The 19,319-nt window shown below is 41.5% G+C and overlaps 1 protein-coding gene across 16 annotated transcripts in view; it reads left to right on the top strand.

Moving 5' to 3' along the window:
• Positions 1 to 19,319, top strand: part of SFMBT1 (Scm like with four mbt domains 1) — a 128,187-nt gene that overhangs the window by 103,542 nt on the left and 5,326 nt on the right. For 15 of the 16 annotated variants that reach the window (XM_078442961.2, XM_078442964.2, XM_078442960.2 and 12 more), the window contains 8 exons: positions 736 to 818; positions 4,927 to 5,053; positions 6,305 to 6,418; positions 8,730 to 8,772; positions 10,293 to 10,363; positions 15,689 to 15,828; positions 16,493 to 16,602; positions 17,330 to 17,505. In XM_078442961.2, the coding sequence (XP_078299087.1) occupies positions 736 to 818; positions 4,927 to 5,053; positions 6,305 to 6,418; positions 8,730 to 8,772; positions 10,293 to 10,363; positions 15,689 to 15,828; positions 16,493 to 16,602; positions 17,330 to 17,505 (864 nt within the window). The remainder of the gene's footprint in view (positions 1 to 735; positions 819 to 4,926; positions 5,054 to 6,304; positions 6,419 to 8,729; positions 8,773 to 10,292; positions 10,364 to 15,688; positions 15,829 to 16,492; positions 16,603 to 17,329; positions 17,506 to 19,319) is intronic. The other variant, XM_078442967.2, reaches the window with a different exon arrangement.

The raw sequence follows: 19,319 nt of genomic DNA, 5'->3' as shown, positions 1-19,319 counted from the left end.
GGCGTTGCGCTTCTGTACAACATGAATCTGGAAACAGTGCTGAGACTTTTATGTCAGGAGTGGCTAAGATGTGTAAGGACAGAGCTTCATGAGGGAAGAAAGATTATTTGCTGTCCCGTCCTTTAGAGCCTAAGTTGGAATAGAATGGAGATAGTAAGACTGGATTTATTAGTACAAATCAAATCCAGTCATAACTGTTTTAAATTCTTTTGGTAAACTGCTAGCAGCTAATCATATAAAATATTGTGGAAAATAAATGCCTAGTTTGAAGCTTGAAAGTTTAAAAATTTATTCAAAGTGGGACGCCTGAGTGGCTCAATCTGTGTTAAGCCTTCTGCCCTTGATTTCGGCTCGTGTCATGGTCTCATGGTTCATGAGATGGAACTCTGCATAGGGCTCTTCTCTCTCCCTCTCTTTCTGCCCCTCTCTGCACATCTCTCTCTCTCTGTCTCTCTCTCTCTGTCTGTGTCTGTCTGTCTCAAGAAAATAAATAAACATGAAAAACAATTTTTTTAATTTATTCAAAGGATTTTATTGTATTGCTATAGTTTGACCAAAGTTGATCTGTTTTAAAACATGAAAAACGCTTCTGATTTATAGGGTGTTTTTCCTCCTCCTTAAAAAGAACAAAGTCCTCAAATTAGCCAATGAGAAGTTGTGGGTGGATATCTGGGGGAATGGAAAAGCCAGGCAGGCATGTGTGGTGTGAATTTTTGTTCTCATATTCTTACCTAGGCTACCCGGGCCAGGACTTTGATTGGGCTGACTACCTCAAACAGTGTGGTGCCGAAGCTGCTCCCCAGAGGTGCTTCCCCCCGGTGAGAACCCTGGTCCCCTCGCTGCCACGCTCCGGGTCCGCTGGGGACTGCTGTGCTTTTCACGCTCGTATGCTTCGTACTCAGTCCCCTCGCTCAGCTCAAATAAGCATCTCATTGATTGTAATACAGTGGTGCAAGGAAAATTCATCGACTGTGGAAGTTAATGAATTTTTAAAGTTTATCAGGTTTTTTATTAGCTAAAATCATGAATTTTTTTAGTTCATAATTATTTTTGGTTGCTTCAAAATATGAAAAAGTGTTAAGTGCAAAGAAATGGTTAAACTTATTTAAAAATACTTGTATGAAAATATTATATGCGTATGGTTTACAACGCTAAATAGCAGTAAAAAGCTCACAGCATAAAGCGGTAGGTCCCTGTCCCATCCCTCTCCGTGGTCTCCCTTCCTGGGAAGATTCGCTCCTATTGTTCTCACTGTTGTTCTGATGCTTATACTTAAATAATTTTCAAAATAGTATGCTGCCGTCTTATGAGTCATTGATTTTAGACATGTCTATGTTATGGTAAGTGAACACTTAGCTATTTTATATTACATTTTTCCTCAGTCTTAACCCACCTCTTTCTTCCTATAATTTTTGATTAAATCTGAATTGATTATTTACACTATGATATGTATTCAGGTATTATTCACAGCCAAGCACTGCAGTATTTTATGGTTTTCTCTTTTTTATTTATCCTCAAGTTAATAATTGCCTTGTTTTTTCATGGCTTAATTTTTTCCGTTTCTATTGTAGTTCTTCCCACACCTTCCAGTAGCTTCTCCTAAGTCGGTCACATCGGGAAATCTGTCATTCCCCCCCCCCCCCCAATTCTATGAAACTTACAGTTTATTTGAGGGGTGGAGGAAACATTAATTATATATGCAGAAATTCCCTTACCTGACTCTGTCATTGAAAGTCATCTAAATCAGGGAGTCATCTTTTGATGAAACAGTCTGTTTTAACTTAAGATGTATAAATCTGCATTCATGTGCTAATCTTTTGGTAAGGCCTTCCCTTTGCATATGGGTTGTCATCTCGTGTTCCCTTGAGTCTTTTCCTGACATGTACCTAACATATATGCTGTACACACATGTGTATATACATCACATACACCCTAGGATTTTTTAGTACAGTGAGAACTCTTGATACTTTGAAACAATATGAATGCAAAGTTCTCAATTTGTCATTACTTTTCCGTTCCCCTCCCCCCCCCCCCCCCCCATCCTTTCACACTTGTCTTGCCCACCTGTTTTGGCAGCAGTTTCCTGGTTACTCCCACGTATTGTTCTCAGTAGCGGCTATAGTTATATGTGGGTGTGTGGTGGAGGATGGCAGCTGTCTCACCAGTAGGAACCCAGGAGCACCAAGAAAAGGCTCTGCAACCAACCACTTCTGCCAGCGTCTCAGGTTCTGCCATTAGCACAGGTTGCTTTGGCTCCCTCCGCCTCAGGAGTGGGCCCTGACCAAGAGGACTGTGAAGAATGCAAGCATTTGTGCCTGGGTCCTAGTTCCATGTTTAGAGCCAGATGCTCGCGTTGCCACCCTGTAGCCTTTCCCAGAAGTCTCTTTGGTCCAACTAGACCTGTGTATATTTTTGCTGTTTAAAGTTATTTCTTTGTATTTTAGGATAGAAGGGTTAAAATGCAAGATGTTCCCTAGGCATGTTCTCTTTTCCTCATGTCCATGACCACTTAGATACCCTGATGTAGGAACTTTGTCATTTCTTTTTTTTTTTTTTTTTAATTTTGTTTTAATGTTTGTTTATTTTTGAGAGAGAGAGAGGGAGACACAGAATCCAAAGTAGACTCCAGGTTCTGAGCTGCCAGCACAGAGCCCAACATGGGGCTCAAACTCGTGAACTCTGAGATCATGACCTGAGCTGAAGTCAGACGCTTAACTGACTGAGCCACCCCGGGGCCCTGGAACTTTGTCATTTCTAAGATTTTTCTGAGAGACATCCTTCTTAGCAACCTCCATTCTCTCTTTCTTTAGACAGGTTGCTCACTAGACTTGCCATAAAATTTTAATCCTGGGAACTGTCCTTCAGTGCCACCCAGGGATTTGTCTTTCCCCTTTCTTAAGATTTGAGATTCCTGTTTTCTACATCTAATGGCCTCCTTCCTCTTTCTTGGTTTATTCCCTTGTTTTGATGGAGCCCATCTCCTAGTAGCTTCCTGAAAAGGAATGCAAGAGAGGTAAATTTTTATAGACTTCGCATGTTTGAAAAGGTCTTCGTTCTATTAACTTGATTGATAGTTTGGCTCAATGTGGAATTTTAGGTTAGAAGTTACTTTACCTGAGAATTTTGAAAACATCATTTAGTTGTTTTCTACCTTCCAGCGTAGCAGTTGAGAAGTTGACATCTATCTTTATTCTTGATCTTTTATAGATGACCTGCCTTTTACTCCTCCCTGAGGGGTTATAGATTCTCTTTGTCACCATGTTTCATAGCTAAGCCATGGCATGGCCTGTCTTCATTCACTTGCTGGGTTCTCAGTGAGCACATTCTCTATAGACACTTGTTCCTCTGTGCTGGGAAGTTCTCTTGAATCTCTTCTTTGATTTCCTTCCTTTCATTTTCTCTCTCCTCTTTTTCTGGAATTTCTTTTATTTGTATGTTGGCCCTCTCGATCAGACCTCTACTTTTCTTACCTTTTTCTCCTGTTTTCTGTTTCTTAAGTCTTTTTGCTTTGCTTGATGAAAGATTTCCTAAACTTTATTTCAGTCCTTCTTTAGAGTTTTTAATTTTTAATATCACATTTTTTAATTTTCCAGAACTATTTCTGTTCTCTGAATATTTATTTTTAGCAGTGTGCTATTCTTGTTTTAAGGATGTGATAGTTTTTCTTATCACTCAGAGGATGTTAATTACCCCTGCCTTTTGAGAAATTTTCTTCTTGCATAAGAAGTTTTCTCCATGTTGCTTGTTTTGTCTATTTTGGTCTCTAGCTTTCATATTTTTAGATGTCTGATAATGCTTGGTGGTTTGCTCCTATTTGAGAATGGGGGACTAAAAATAGATAAAGCTGATTGGAAGTTCTGAGCATGTTGGTGGGGATTGTCAACCCTAAAGTTCTCTTTAGGGTGGGGTCTGGCTGGCCATTTGTTGGAGACTCCTAACGTATCTTCACGTGTTTCTTCCCGGGCTTGTCATATTACCATAAGAAGTCTTTTCCAATCCCTGCCTGGAGGGTAGAGGCGAGGGCTGGACCTCTCAGCATCCCACGTGCAAACCCCTGTTTTGGGTGCTGCATACATGCCCTCAGTGGTTCCTGTGTCCTTCTGCCCTGGAGTCTTGTGTCCTATCATCTCTGAAAGATAAATCTCATCTCATATACAGGAAGAAATGGGATAGTTTCCCTGGGGTGTGGAGACATGACCTAAGTGCTTCTTAAATGTTTTCAACAAATTAGTTCTAGATACTGTTCTAAATTTTAGCTTATAAAACATTGCTGTTGTCTCCCGTTACATCCATACTAGTAGGTTTATGTAAAAAAACAAAACAAAAACCCCACTTTAGTTTTAGTGCTGTCAGAAGGAAGAGAGAATAATCAAATACGGAAATTCAGTTCTCCGTTTTGACCCAGAAGCTGCAGATTTTAAAAACACGTATTTTCCTTCTGTTCATAAGTGTCATTTATCCTGACTGACTTTCATGATCTACACGGAAGTAGGAACCAGGCAGCTTATCTATCGTGTGTTAGAGCCCTTTGTGGAAGGGAAGCAAACCAGCCATGGGTGAGAGCCAATTGGTTCAGGGCACAGAGCCTTAGGTACTTTATTTATTAAAAACTCATAATAACCCAGTGAGGTAATGTTCTCAAGGTCATCTGACAGATGACAAAACTCAGGCAAAAAGAGGTTCCACAGCTTGAGTGAGGTCATACAGGTAGCAGTAATATGGGTATACCTGACCTTAAAGACCATACTGCTTATAACACCAAGAGAGACAGACAGTTTTCCTTTGCTTCTTTAAGAAACAAAGCAAAATACATTTGTAGCTTTAAGTGTTACTCTAGGGTTAAATATTACTTGGAATAATAAATCTCTCGGATCAGCACGAGTTAATACTGAGTATGTGTTTGGATTTGATTCAAATATTTTCTAGTCAATTACTGAGCATGAATTTAAGGAGAATATGAAGCTTGAGGCAGTGAACCCTCTTCTCCCCGAAGAAGTGTGCGTTGCCACCATTACTGCAGTGAGAGGCTCCTACGTATGGCTCCAGCTGGAGGGTAAGTGCCACACTCCTGAGAAGCCTTCCTGTGGCCCACTCTTCTGAGCCTTCCTGTTTACCCCTGTGATGTGACTTGTTAGACTTAGTCAATTAGCTAAATAGGGGCCTTGCTCAGAGACTTGTAATTTGTTGTTCTGGTTTTTTTTAAATTTTTCTTTAACATTTATTCATTTTTGAGAGTGAGAGAGACAGAGCATGAGTGGGGGAGGGGCAGAGAGAGAGGGAGACACAGAATCTGAAGCAGGCTCCAGGCTCGGACGTGGGGCTCGAACTCATGGACTGCAAGATCATGACCTGAGCTGAAGTCGGACGCTTAACTCGGACGCTGAAGTCGGACTGAGCCACCCAGGCGCCCCAGAGACTTGTAATTTGTAATGCAAGATTCTTAGCTAAAAACTTGAGTTTCAAGTCCTTGAGTTTCAAATTTTAGGAAATGAATGTAAATAAAAAGCCTTCACTGCAGAGTCCTGTTTTCTTGAAGGGAAAGTATAAGGCAAGTGGCATGTGTTTTAATGTCACCAGAATATATGAGCATGAGCATTCACACGTAGCTTATTTAAGAGAGAATATTTTGTTTGCCCTAACCAATAGAACCAAAGTGTATGTAAAATAGAAAAGACATACTGAAAGTAATATTCAGTGATTGAATGGGTTTGTGGCTGGAGAGCGTTACGTGAGCACTCAGCTGCAATTACTGAATATGGCCTGGGTTTCTTTTTTTGTTCGGCTACCAAACAGTCAGACTTGGTACCTACTGTTTCTGGTTTGTAGACTTGATATTTAATGCAGATGTCAAGGATGGTATTGAATACAGACTTCTGTGTAGTCCCTGCTGGGCAGCCTCACTTCCTGATTGGCACCCACAGTCTATGAGTACCAGAACCAATGTTCTTAGTGTGTGGAGCTGCCCCTGCTGCCTTTTGTTTCCCAGTTATTGCGTGGAACTGACTGTATTTGTCATTCAGCCGAGTGTTTCTACTGTTAGTTCCAGTTGCCTATTTGCCGTTCCGTAACTAGGGGTCATTCTGTGTATTTGCTCCCCACTTTCATTTTTATACAGTTATGCGTAGGGGATGGTTTACCCTTTTTTCTTAATGTTTGTTACACATGAACAAGTATGAATTCTGTGTAAAAGGAACTTATCGAAAGACTTTGTGTCTGCATTATTGCAACAGTAGAACATTGTCCAGGAAGTACTTTATGAAGAAGGCTATTTAATGGTCTAAAATTTTTTTTTTAATCTAAACAGGTTCTCAGAAGCCCATACCTGAATGTATTGTGAGTGTGGAATCCATGGATATATTTCCTTTGGGCTGGTGTGAAACCAATGGCCATCCCCTCAGCGCCCCTCGCCGAGCACGAGGTAGTGGTCTATTTCTGGGCCAAGGGGTTGATTGTTAACTAATCTGTCGTGTGGCTGCCATCAATTAGGATGAATGTGGACATTTCAGAGAAAAGCAGAGTGGTGTTCTGATTGTTTATTACTACATAGGGAAATCACTTATTGCAACCTGCCTGGATTGCCTGAACAGTTTCTGTGGGTCAAGAATGTGGGCACAACATAGCTGGGTGCTTTGGATCCAGGCCCCTTATGAGCCTGCAGTCAGGGTATCAGCCAGGACCCCAGTCATCTTAGGGCTCAAGGCAGGGAGGCTCTGCCACCAAGTGTACTCAGATGGTTGTTAACAAGACTCACTTCCTCGTGGCTTTTGGACTGAGGGCCTCAGGTCCTCGCTGGCTGTTGGTGGGAGTCTTCCCTCAGTTTCTTGCCATGTGGACCTCTTCGTCGGGGAGCCCGCAGCAGGGCAGTTGGCTTCCATCAGAACCAGCCAGGGAACAGAGCAAGGTTGAGGAAGGTAGAAGCCAGGGTGTTTTTGTAACCTAATCTTAAAAGTGACATCCCATCCCATAAAGTTTGTTTATTTTTGAGAGCGAGTGAGCGTGCCCAAGCAGGGAAGGGGCAGAGAGAAAGGGAGACAGAATCCCAAGCAGACTCTGCACTGTCAATGCAGAACCCTCCGCGGGGCTCAAACCCACGAACCGAGAGATCATGACCTGAGCCGAAATCAAGAGCCGGACACTTAACTGACTGAGCCACCCAGGCACCCACCACCATTTTAAAAACAGCTCTATTGGGATAGCATTTACGTAACATAAAATTTGATCCTGTTATTTAGTGGTTTTTAGTACGTTCATGGAGTTGTACAACTATCACCGCAGTAAATTTGACAATATTTTCATCATCTCAGAAGGAAACCCTGTACCCCTTGGCAGTCACCTCTTTGTCCCCCCCAGCCCTAGGTAGTTACTTCTCTACTGTTTTCTACTATATAGATTTGCCTATTCTGGACATTTCCTGTGGAGCCAAATGATGTATGATCTTTTATGACTGGCTTCCTTTGCTCAGCATGATGTTTTCAGAGTTCATCCATGTGGCAGTGTGTTCTCAGTACTGCGTTCCTTCATATGTTTTAATACTATTCCATTGTAGTGATATGCCGCATTTTCTTTATCCAGGCATCAGTCAGTGGCCATTTGGGTTGTTTTCCGTTCCTAAGTCATTATGAAAAATGCAGCTGTGAACATTTGTGTACAGGTTTTTATGTGGACACATGTTTTCATTTCTCGAGTATAACTCTGTGTTTAACACTCTGAGGAACTGTTAGACTGTTGGCTGAAGTGGCTGCACCATCTTACATCCCCACCAACAGTGTACGGGGATTCTCCTTTCTTCTCACTACCCCAACCCTTGTTACTTTCTGGGTTTTTTATTTGTGTTTTATAATAGCCATGCTGGTAGATGTAGGGTGGTATCTTACTGTGGTCTTGAGTTGTACTTCCCCGATCATCAGCAATGTTGAGTATCTTTTCGTGTGCTTATTGGACATTGGTATATCTTCTTCGGAGGAATGTCTGTTCAAGTCTTCTGCCCATTTTTTAATTGTTTTTTGTTGTTGTGTTGTTGAGTTGTAGGATTTTGTTACATATTCTAGATATTAATACCTTCGTTATCAGATATGTGACTTGCAAATATTTTCTCCCCATTCTGTGGGTTGCCTTTTCTCTCTCTCTCGACGCACAGGAGTTTTAACTCTTAATGTAGTCCAATTTATTTTTTCTTTTGTCACCTGCGCTTTTGGTGTCATGTCTAGAAAATCATTGCCAAATCTGATGTCATGAAAGATTTTCCCTATGTTGTCTTCTAAGAGTTTTATAGTTTTAGCCTTTATGTTTAGGTCTTTGATCCATTTTGAGTTAATTTTTGTATATGGTGTAAGGTAAGAGTCCAACTTCATTACTGTGGGTAGTCAGTTTTCCCAGCACTATTTGTTGGAAAGGCTGTACTTGTCCCATTGAATGGTCCTGGCATCCTTGCTGAAATCAGTTTTTCTTTTGAATATCTTTTCCTGTGTAGAAAATATTCATAGGAGTCAACTGACTTGTGAGCCTTGAAAATATTATTTTTGGTCTTTGTGTAAAGACTCTTCGTACCCAGAAAATGTGCCTCAGTCTAGATATTCAGACATATCAGCACTTAATTCATAGTACTTACTAGTTAAATATACACAATGACCAGGTTTTTAAATGTGCTAATGTTAGCTTAATACATATAGACACTATTCTTTTGTCTGTTTGTTTTTCTTGACATTTATAGTTTTGTTTTCTTCTTACAGTCCAGAAACAGAGGAAAATTGCAGTGGTTCAACCAGAAAAACAGTAAGTAATAGAATAGTATAATAGTATGTTTAAATAATTGACATTTGAAAATTAGAGTATCTAGAAAAAGAAATCACTATTTCAGAGAGTATATCTCATGTGTTATTTTCTCAGGTGGAAGCATAATTCTTTAATTCAGCTTTTGTTAGGTTACATATTTTTCCTTACAGCATATATGTTCTCTAAAATGGCATTGTATACAAAAGGGTAAAATACCTTCTCAAGATGTTCCCCCCATTGGGTCTTCTTTGGCTTTTAAAGCCTGAAGGCATTTGAATAAGAGAGGAAATAGAATCTCTGTGCTGTTATTTGTTACGGAAGAACAGAAATTATAAATTAGGATATGACTTGTCACAGTGAAAAAAACCTTGAGGTGGAAGACAGCAGCTCTATAAGAAAAGGTGCACTCAAAGGGGTGACTTGGTGTCCCATTGGGGAACCCTTTGTAGCATACCTTCATACACAGCTTTTGGGAGGCATTTATTTAATTAGTGGTGCCTTAAAAATACACATACATGCGTGTTTCCAGATGCTGGGTTTTCAAGTCTATATTAGTTTGCTCAAGCTGCCATAACAGAATACCATGGACTGGATGGCTCAAACAACAGAAATTTATTTTCTCCTAGTTGTGCAGGCTGGGAAGTCCGAGATCAAAGTGCCAGCCTGATTCCATTCCTGGCTTGGCTCTCCCTACAGACTGTCAGCTTCCCATGCATCCTCACATGGTGGCACCAGCTGGAAGGGAGAGCCAGCCCTCCTAGATCAGAGTCCTGCCTTTATTTACCTCATAAGCGTTCTATCTCCAGACACAGTCACAGTGGGGCTAAGAGACACAACAAGTGAATTTTAAGGGGACACAATTCAATCAAGAGCAGATTCTCTGTAAGTTATGGCTATTTCTGTGGCGGTGTGAGTAATAAAACGGACAGCAGAAGTGGAGAGAAAGGCCACAGACTTCAGTCCCAGGCAGAGAAGTGAGATAGCAGTGTCAAAAATCCGGTCCCGGACTTCTCCTTGACTTAGTTGCCAAGACGGATCCAGAGTTTTAGTCAGAAAGCATTCCCAAAAAGATAAATCAGCCTTTTTCATTGATTGGTGCATATAGAATAATTCTCTGATTTGTAAAACATAATTTGTCTTTAATTTTGAAGCTAATAAAAGAAGAAAACAGACCCTTGTAATAAATGTGGTTGTTCTTTGACTATTGAAAAAAATGAACAATTTACTTATGGTTTGAGAATTCCAGAAGGAATTCTATAATTTGTTGTTCACATGAATGAAAAAAAGTTGATTTAAATATGAAGTATTACAGCACTGTCTGCAGACTGTCTGTTGGCTCATTAAACCATGTACATAGTTTTAAAAACAATTGTTAAAAAAAAAAAATATGAGCAGGGAAGCACCTTCTGTTACACATTTTGCAATCTGCCACATTTGCTTTCTTCTTAGATTTGAAGGAAACTAACCCTCAAACTTTACTGACCATAAGGATTATCTCACTATTTTGTTGTGTTATCTTGACTCAGAATACCATCCTCCAGGACTGTCCATGAGGGCCTGAAGAATCAGGAGCTGAACTCCACAGACTCAGGTATAAGTGTATGCAGTCTTATGGAAAGGAGGACCTTTATTTTCTTTTAATGGGCTATATCTTAAACAATACATTTGATTTATAGGATGTAGCTTCATACTTTTTTTTTAAAGATTTTAATTAATTTATTTCTTAATTTTATTTATTTTGAGAGAGAGAGAAAGCACGAGCAGGGGAGAGGCAGAGAGAGAGAATCCCAAGCAGGCTCCATGCTCCACACTGAGCCCAACTCGGGGCTCGATCTCACCACTGTGGGATCATGACCTGAGCTGAAATCAAGAGTAAGCGCTTGACCAACTGAGCCACTCAGGCACCCCAAGGTTTTATTTTTAAGTAATTGCTACACCCAGCCTGGTGCTTGAACTCACAACCCTGCGATCAAGAGTTGCATGCTTTACTGACTGAGCCAGCTAGGTGCCCCCAGAATGTAGCTTCATAGAGGGGGCCCTTTTTTTTTTTTTTAAGTTTATTTATTTATTTTGAGAGAAAGTGGGAGAGGGGCAGAGAGAGGGGATCACAGGCAGGCTCTGCACCGTCAGTGCAGAGCATGATGACCTCACAAACCGTGAGATCATGACCTGAGCCGAAGTCAGACACTTAACCGACTGAGCCACCCAGGCGCCCCCATAGAGGGTTCTCTTTTTTTTATTTTATGTTTTCTGCTTGTTTATTTTTGAGAGAAAGAGTGCGAGTGGGGGAGGGGCAGAGAGAGACGGAGACAGAATCTGAAGCAGGCTCCAGGCTCTGAGCTGTCAGCACAGAGCCCTGATGGCGGTGCTCGAACCCACAAACTGTGAGATCACGACCTGAGCCAAAGTCAGACACTTAACCGACTGAACCATCCAGATACCTCGAGGGTTCTCTTAATTGTGACTTTAAAGACTTACAATTGTCCAAGATGTATCTAGTTTAATAACTATCTCTAGGATGATATTTCTGTCCATTTATAACTATTCTCTGCTGATCACTTGGGTGCCAAGGTCGCTGGAGGTCAATATTCTCGTTCCTGGGTTTAGATAAAGAACCAGAGGCTTTCCAGGCAGTGCACTTTTTTTTTTTTTTTTAATTTTTTTTTTTTTAATGTTTATTTATTTTTGAAACAGAGGGAGACAGAGCATGAGCAGGGAAGGGGCAGAGAGAGAGGGAGACACGGAACGTGAAGCAGGCTCCAGGCTCTGAGCTGTCATCACAGAGCCCGACGCGGGGCTCGAACTCACGAACTGTGAGATCGTGACCTGAGCCGAAGTGGGACGCTTAACCGACCTGAGCCACCCAGGCGCCCCCAGGCAGTGCACTTTCTTAAGCTGTGTGGTTGGGAGGTGGATGTTTATTGCTCTTTAAACCTTTTTTGTGATACAGGTTGTGTGTATATATTTCACAATTAAAAAACAGCGCTGGAAAAACAGATTGTCCCAGAGGCAATGCCTGATAAATGAAACAAGAATCATTGCTGGAGGCCAAAGCCTGTTGTCAGGGGGTCTCTCCTTGGAATTGTTCTTGGCTCCACCTTTGCTTGTTGTATGCTTAGCATCTTGGCTGTGTGTATTCTAGCACAGATTATGCATTTGGATGGTATTTAGTAAATGCTTAGAAAAGAAAAGAAATCAAAGCTCAGAGAGGCCACACAGCTTTATGAATATAGATGGGTCAAAAATACAACTTGGATCTTTCTTGGTTCAAAACACACACTTTTGTCTCTTCCACCCACTGCCTTCTCATTATGTCACTTACACATAAAAAAGTAATTAACTTTAGTATAATAACCAGTTTGCTATACTTGCTTACTTTTATTTTCTGATAGCTCCTTATGAGGCTTTTCCCTGTGTTTTTTTTTTTTTAATTTTTTTTATACTTATTTATTTTTGAGAGACAGAGAGAGACAGAGTACAAGTGGGGGAGGGACAGAGAGAGAAGGAGACACAGAATCCAAAGTAGGCTGCAGGCTCAGAGCTGTCAGCACAGAGCCTGGGGCCGGGCTTGAACTCACAAACCGTGAGATCATGACCTGAGCTAAAGTCGGACGCTTAACCAGCTGAGCCACCCAGGCACCCTGGCTTTTCCCTGTGTTTAACACGCCTGGTGATAGTGGCACTATTGTTTTATTCATAGTACTGTTTTTGATTTTTTTTTTTAATGTTTGTTTATTTTTGAAAGAGAGAGAGACCGAGCATGAGTGGGGGAGGGGCAGAGAGAGACAGAGACACAGAATCCAAAGCAGGCTCCAGGCTCTGAGCTGTCCACACAGAGCCCAACATGGGGCTTGAACTTGTGACCCATGAGATCATGACCTAAGCTGAAGTCGGACGCTTAACCGACTGAGCCACCCGGGTACCCCTATTCATAATATTAAAGGGAAGGTATTTAATCTTTCCCTATTAAATAGGTGACTGGCATGTAATTGCTAAAGAAGTTCCTTTCTATTTCTGGTTTTCTAGGAACCTTGGTCATCAACACATGCTCACATTTACAAAATAATTTTTCCTTAGCATTGGATGATCATATGATTTTTCTGTCTAAGCTTATTAATGTGGTGCATTTCAGTGGTAGATTTTTTTTCCTAATGTTGAATCATCCTTCTGTTGCTTGCTAGGGTAACTCTTACTTGACTATAATGGTATCTTTTGAGTACCCAGCAGAATAGCATTAGTGAATATCTTTTTAAAAATTACCCACTTTTTTATTGAGATAAAAGTGACATATAACATTATATTAGTTTTAGCAGTGCAACATAGTGATATGATATTTACATATATTACAAAATGATCACCACAGAAAATCTAGTTAATACCTACCACCACATATTATACATTTTTTTTCTTGTGATGAGAACTTTTAAGATCTGCTCTCTTAGCAACATGCAAATGTACAATACATGGGATTATTACTATACTCACCATGCTGCACATTACATTCCCCAGGACTTATTTATATTTTATAACGGGAGGGTTGTACCTTTTGGCCACCTTCACCCATTTCGCCCACTCCCTGCCCCTGCTCTGGAAACCACCAGACTGTTCTCTGTATCTGTGAGTTATGGCTTTGTTGTTGTTGTTGTTTAGATCCCACATTCAAGTGACATCATATGATATTTGTCTTTTTCTGAATTATTTCACTTAGGGAGTGAACTCAGGGTCTGTTCATGGTGTCACAAATGGCAGGACTTCCTTTTTTTTGCATTTTTAATTATTATTATTTTGAGAGAGAGTGCACGTGCTTATGAGCGGGGAAGGGGTAGAGGGAGGGAGAGAATCTCAAGCAGGCTCCACACTGTCAGCATAGAGCCTGACGTGGGGCTTGATCATGATCCGAGCCAAAATCAAGAGTTGGTCGCTTAACCGACTGAGCCACCCAGATGTTCCAGGACTTCCTTTTTTTAAATGGCTGAATAATATTCCACTCTGTGTCCATTCATCTATCCATGGACACTTAGGTAGCTTCCATTGCCTTGACTGTGGTAAATAGTGCTGCACTGAACATGGCAGCAGTAGGTGCAGATGTCCTTTCAAGTTAGTATTTTTGTTTCTTTCAGTTAAATTCCAACCAAAGTGGAATTGCTGGATCATATGATAGTTCAATTTTTAACTTTTTGAGGAACCTTGATACGCTTTTTCCTAGTGGCTGTACCAATTTACATTCTAATGGTGTACCAGTGTTCTCTTTTCTCCACCACCTTGTCAACACTTGTTATTTCTTTTCATTTTTTTAAGATTTTATTTTTAAGTGATTTCTATACCCTTTGTGGGGCTGGAACTTACAACCCCAAGATCAAGCGTCGCATGCTCTACCGACTGAGCCAGCCCGGTGCCCCCACACTTTTTGTTTGTCTTTTTGATAATAGCCATTCTAACAGGTATCTCTAATGAGGTAATATCTCATTGTGGTTTTGATTTGGTATCAAAAGGTAAGGTAACTCTTTAATTTTGATGCGCTACTGGCTATTCTAATGCCTACTAAAATTCTAGGATTAAGACATTAATATTTCTCAAGTGACCTCAGCCATGTTCTTTTTGGTTTGCGTTTTGTCATTGTTCTGGTTACCTTGGAAACAGTCAGACTGGTATTTGCATGCAGGAGTTTCACTGGGCAGTGCTTTTTGGGAACAGCTCCAGGGTGCGGGAAGGTAAAGGAAGCAGGATTGGGCAGAGGGAGAAGTTGAGTTGCAGTGTGGATGTAACAGAAGTTTCTTCCAGCCTGTGGGGGAGCCTTTTAGCTGGTGTGGCCACTTGGAGTTGTCCCTAATTGAGGGGTGGTGGCCACACCTTTGTACTCCCTCTTTGGTCAGTGGTTAGAAGTGGGCTGCTGCTCCCTGCCCACTCACATAGAGTGGGACTTTGGGCAGGGTGCCTCCTAGTGAGAGGGTAGACAGAGGGTAATTCTGGGATGCCTTACAGCTGAAAGCCATAAGCTGCCAACACTGCCAGCAGCAGGGAGCGTACGGGCCTTAATCCTGAAGAGGGGGATGTGGGTGGCATAGTTCAGGTGGAGAAGGGGGCACAGACCTGCTGATCTCTGTGCCAAGACCGCATCCTTAGTTCCGCAGGGAGCGTTGTGTGCTTCAGGATCCTGTCAGCAGTGGGCAGTGCTTGCGTGCCCTTTCCCCACCGGTGTCCATCAGCAGGGCTTCTCTCCGTTTTATGTGGAGAGGAAGATTTGCTAGTGTCTTTGAGTCTCTCCTATTTATTAGTGGAATTGACAAACATGATGAGGAATAAAAAACCATTACATTGAAGTATAGCATTCACACAGAAAAATAGTTGAGAAGAGGGGTCTCTAGGCACACTTAGACCCCACGGTACTTAAAGAACTTAGAGATGTGTTCATAGTACACTTTCAGCCCTCTGAGGAGTCCCAGACATGGGAGGGTATCCACCTCATGGAAAGAACATTGCCAACATGCTAGTTTGGTGGGTTTTAAGGGGACAAACTGTAGTTTTGGAAAAGATTCACTATCACTGTCTAGAAACTTTTCCAAAATAGATTATTGAATAGCTGATCATCAAGAATCACCATGGGTTCTTAAAGTCAGTCCTTCACTTCCTTTATTGATAGCCATGTGGGACTCTGGAACAGTGTTGAATTAACCCTGAAGGTAATCTGCAGATAATTCAGGTCGGTGCTTGATTTGGGCAGAGGGATAAGCTCCGCGATGGAGCTGTCATAAGGATAAGGCATTTCAAGGCACACTCAGACAACCCTAAGCTTCAGAATATGTAATGGTGGATAAGCTTGTTCCCCTCCCCCCCCCCCCCCCCCCCAGTAACCCAATTTTGGAAAGACAGAGTGGAAAATGACCATTGTAAACATTCATTTCTCTTCACTCCCCAGTTATGATCAATGGAAAATACTGCTGTCCAAAGATATACTTCAACCACCGTTGCTTCTCAGGGCCATATCTGAACAAAGGAAGAATCGCTGAGCTGCCTCAATGTGTAGGACCTGGGAACTGTGTTCTAGTCCTCAGAGAGGTGAGATTCTTGCCTCGGGCTAGAGAACTTGGGGATTTCACAGCAGCCTCAGAGACTCGTGTACACAAGAGTCCGCCCTCCATAAATGTGGCAACTCTGGGGTTATTGGAAGCAGCTCACTCTTTTTATGTATTGTTCCACAAACCAGACACATCATTACTTTTGCTTCCGAGGGAATATCACCTAAGCATTTCTCCATATACAGCAGCAGGTTCACTCTGCCAGCATAGACAGGTCTTTTGTCAGAGGCCACCTGAGCGCTGTGCAAGGATAAGCAGGGGCATCGTCTGGGAGTCAGAGGCTGTGTGGCGCTCACGGGACCATGAGACAGCTGCTCACCGGCTGTACCTCCTGAGCTTTCCAGCCAGCCGCCGTGCGCTGCGCACAACAGCTAAAAAGACTGTTGGGATTTTTAGTCCGTGGGATGGCAGGGCAAGGTCTGGGGAGGCCGAGCTTCTGTGTATACCATGACTGGCAAAGGATTTAGAAGCATGTGCCAGAGTAGTTTTTAATTCATGGTGCCTATTTCTTCCTGACCATAATAATGTTTTGAAGGTCTAAGAGGGTGTGTATCTCCTAAATGACATTCTGGGGGATAGCAAGATTCTAATGGTCTGCTTTTCTCATTCCCAACCCGTATTTCGGCTTTAAAAACGGAGCACAGGTCCTCACCTTACTTATCAATGCAGCCTATAAACCCAGTCGTGTCCTTCGGGAGCTGCAGCTAGACAAAGACTCTGTGTGGCATGGATGTGGGGAGGTCCTAAAAGCCAAGTGAGTAGACTTTTCTGCCCTTTATTCTTATTTGTCTTTAATGGGCCATAGAATTCCTTCTTTCATGAATAATGTTAGAGTAGTTATGTTCCCTCAGACAGTTCTTCAACTGTTTGTGGTGAAGGACCAGGTTTGTTTTCTTTTTTAAGTTTCTATCCTGTTGTAGGCCAGCACTGTTATGAAATACGGTAAAAATGAGGTGTAAGGAATAGGAAATTGAAAGGACATAGAACGCAAAAATAATTTGTTTTTAGATTTAAGAGCCATAAAATTACTTTTGCAAATTACTGTGAAAGTTTAAAAACATTTGCTCTTGTTTTCTGACCTGGTCTTGCCATGCAGGGATGGGGGACAGTTAGCAGGTCAACCTGGTCCATGACCACGCTCTGAGGATCACTGCCCAAGGGTAAAGAAAGACTTCCTAGAAGTCACTTTGCTTTTAGTAGTTAGTGTAGAAGCACCTATGTGAAAACCTTAAACTGAGGAACTAGAAAACAAGAGTCTTATTTGCTACTATAAAAATTCAGTGCTTAGCTGTTAGAGCTACTAAAGTGATAAATTTGATTTAAGTACAATATGCATAAACTCATATTCAGAATCCTCAGACTATAAAGGGCATAGACTCTTCTGAAAAGCAAAGATATTTTTCAGGTCTTTGAATGCACTTGATTTTTTTCTGGGTAATCACCAGCCCAGTAAACTTTGTGTCTGGCATCTTCCACGGCAGATACAAAGGAAAGAGTTACCGGGCTACTGTTGAGGTAGTGAAGACAGCGGACCGGGTGACCGAGTTCTGCCGGCAAACCTGCATCAAACTGGAGTGCTGTCCTAATCTCTTCGGCCCACGGATGGTTCTGGACAAGTGTTCTGAGAACTGCTCTGTGCTTACAAAGACCAAATATAGTGAGTCAGGTTTTTCAAACTTGTTAACTATAACAGCTGGCCATACTTTATATCTTGGAAAGTTTTTATTTTGCAGACCTTCACCTATAGCAGAGGTATGCAAACTGTTTCTGTAAAGGGCCAGATAATGAATATTTTAGGCTGTTGGTCAGATGATCTCTATTGCATATTCTTCTCAGTTTTATTTTTACTTTTTAAAAAACACTTTTAAAGATGGAAAAGCCATTTTAAGCTCGAGGCCATGAACCAGATTTGGCCCACAAGCCCAAGTTTGCTAACTTTCACATACAGTATGTATATAAATTAGCTGTTGCATTGAATAGGATATGTAATTCATTCATACAGTGTGCGAGTATTTATTATGTGTCTACTGTGTGCCACCACTGTTCTAGCACTGAGATTGGGATGCTACAGTAAAGAAAAAGAAAATTCCTGTCCTCATTGAGTTTACATTTTAATGTGGGAGATAGATAATAAACAAGTGAACAAATAGAGATAGGTACCGTGGAGAAAAGTGAAGCAACTTAAGCGAAGTAGGGGTGTGAGGAAGGCTAGGGTGGGTTGCTGTTCACAGATGGCTAGAGAGGTCTTCATGCAAGGTAACAAGCCAAAGGAAGCAAGAGAGCCAGCTATGTAGACCGTAGGGTGAGAGTGCTCCGGGCAGGGGGCAGCCAAAGCGTGCCTCGAGTCTGCCGGGAGCGGCACAGAAGCCTGGGTAGTTGGGAGGCATCAATAACAGGAGAGGAGGTGGCTGCGGGCCTGACTCAGAACTGTCAAAACAACACCTGTTCCCTCTCATTGCTTATCTTCTCCCATGTGAAACTGTACCCAAAAAAAAAAAAAAAAAAAAAAAAAAAAGTCATACAAGATGAAATTTCCAATTTGGAGCCTTGTCATGGCATTGTTGCCCAAAGACAAAATTCTGATCCTACCCTTCCTTAAATTTTGCAAGCCCTGATGTCACTTGGGAGACTTAATACAGAGGAAGATTTTACCTTGTTAAATTTGAAGATTTCTTTTAGGGACCTCTAATCCTGTGCCTCTTAAGCTTTATCATGCATGCAGATCAGCGGAGGATCTTGTTAAAATGAAAGTTCTGATTCATCAGGTCTGTGGGTATCTGGGATCTAAATGTGTCTGCTTTTCCAGCGAGCTCTGAGACACTGTGTTTGATGCTGCTGAGCTGAGGTCATTTAGCATGATGAGCTTGCTAATCAATGTTTGAATCACAAGGTCATATAGGAGCCTAACTTTGTTGTTTCTATTTATATTTGTTGGACTTAAAAGCAGGGATTGTCTTGGCTTATTATTGTGTCAAATTCAGCACTAAGTTTAGCATATTGCAGGTATTAGTATCTAAGTGAAATATATCTGTTCTCTAAATACATGTATGTCACTTTGAGCTTATGGAAGATATGTGGATTTTATTATGCTTTTTGTCTAAATTTATTTTTCGTAATGATATAAGCCTAGACTTTGGAGAGAGTGTTTATAATTTTTCCCAGTTAGTAATTTGAGTGATACCAAATGGATTTATATACTTTAGAATTCATTTTTTACAAAAAATTACATTCTTTTTTTTTTTTTTTTTTTTCAACGTTTTTTATTTATTTTTGGGACAGAGAGAGACAGAGCATGAACGGGGGAGGGGCAGAGAGAGAGGGAGACACAGAATCGGAAACAGGCTCCAGGCTCCGAGCCATCAGCCCAGAGCCTGACGCGGGGCTCGAACTCACGGACCGCGAGATCGTGACCTGGCTGAAGTCGGACGCTTAACCGACTGCGCCACCCAGGCGCCCCCAAAAAATTACATT

The sequence above is a fragment of the Panthera onca genome, chromosome A2, assembly GCF_046562875.1.
Source record: "Panthera onca isolate mPanOnc1 chromosome A2, mPanOnc1 haplotype 2, whole genome shotgun sequence".
NCBI classification, from domain to species: domain Eukaryota; kingdom Metazoa; phylum Chordata; class Mammalia; order Carnivora; family Felidae; genus Panthera; species Panthera onca.
The sequence above is the reverse complement of the archived record's forward strand: the minus strand, read 5'-3'. Positions and strand labels throughout refer to the sequence as shown.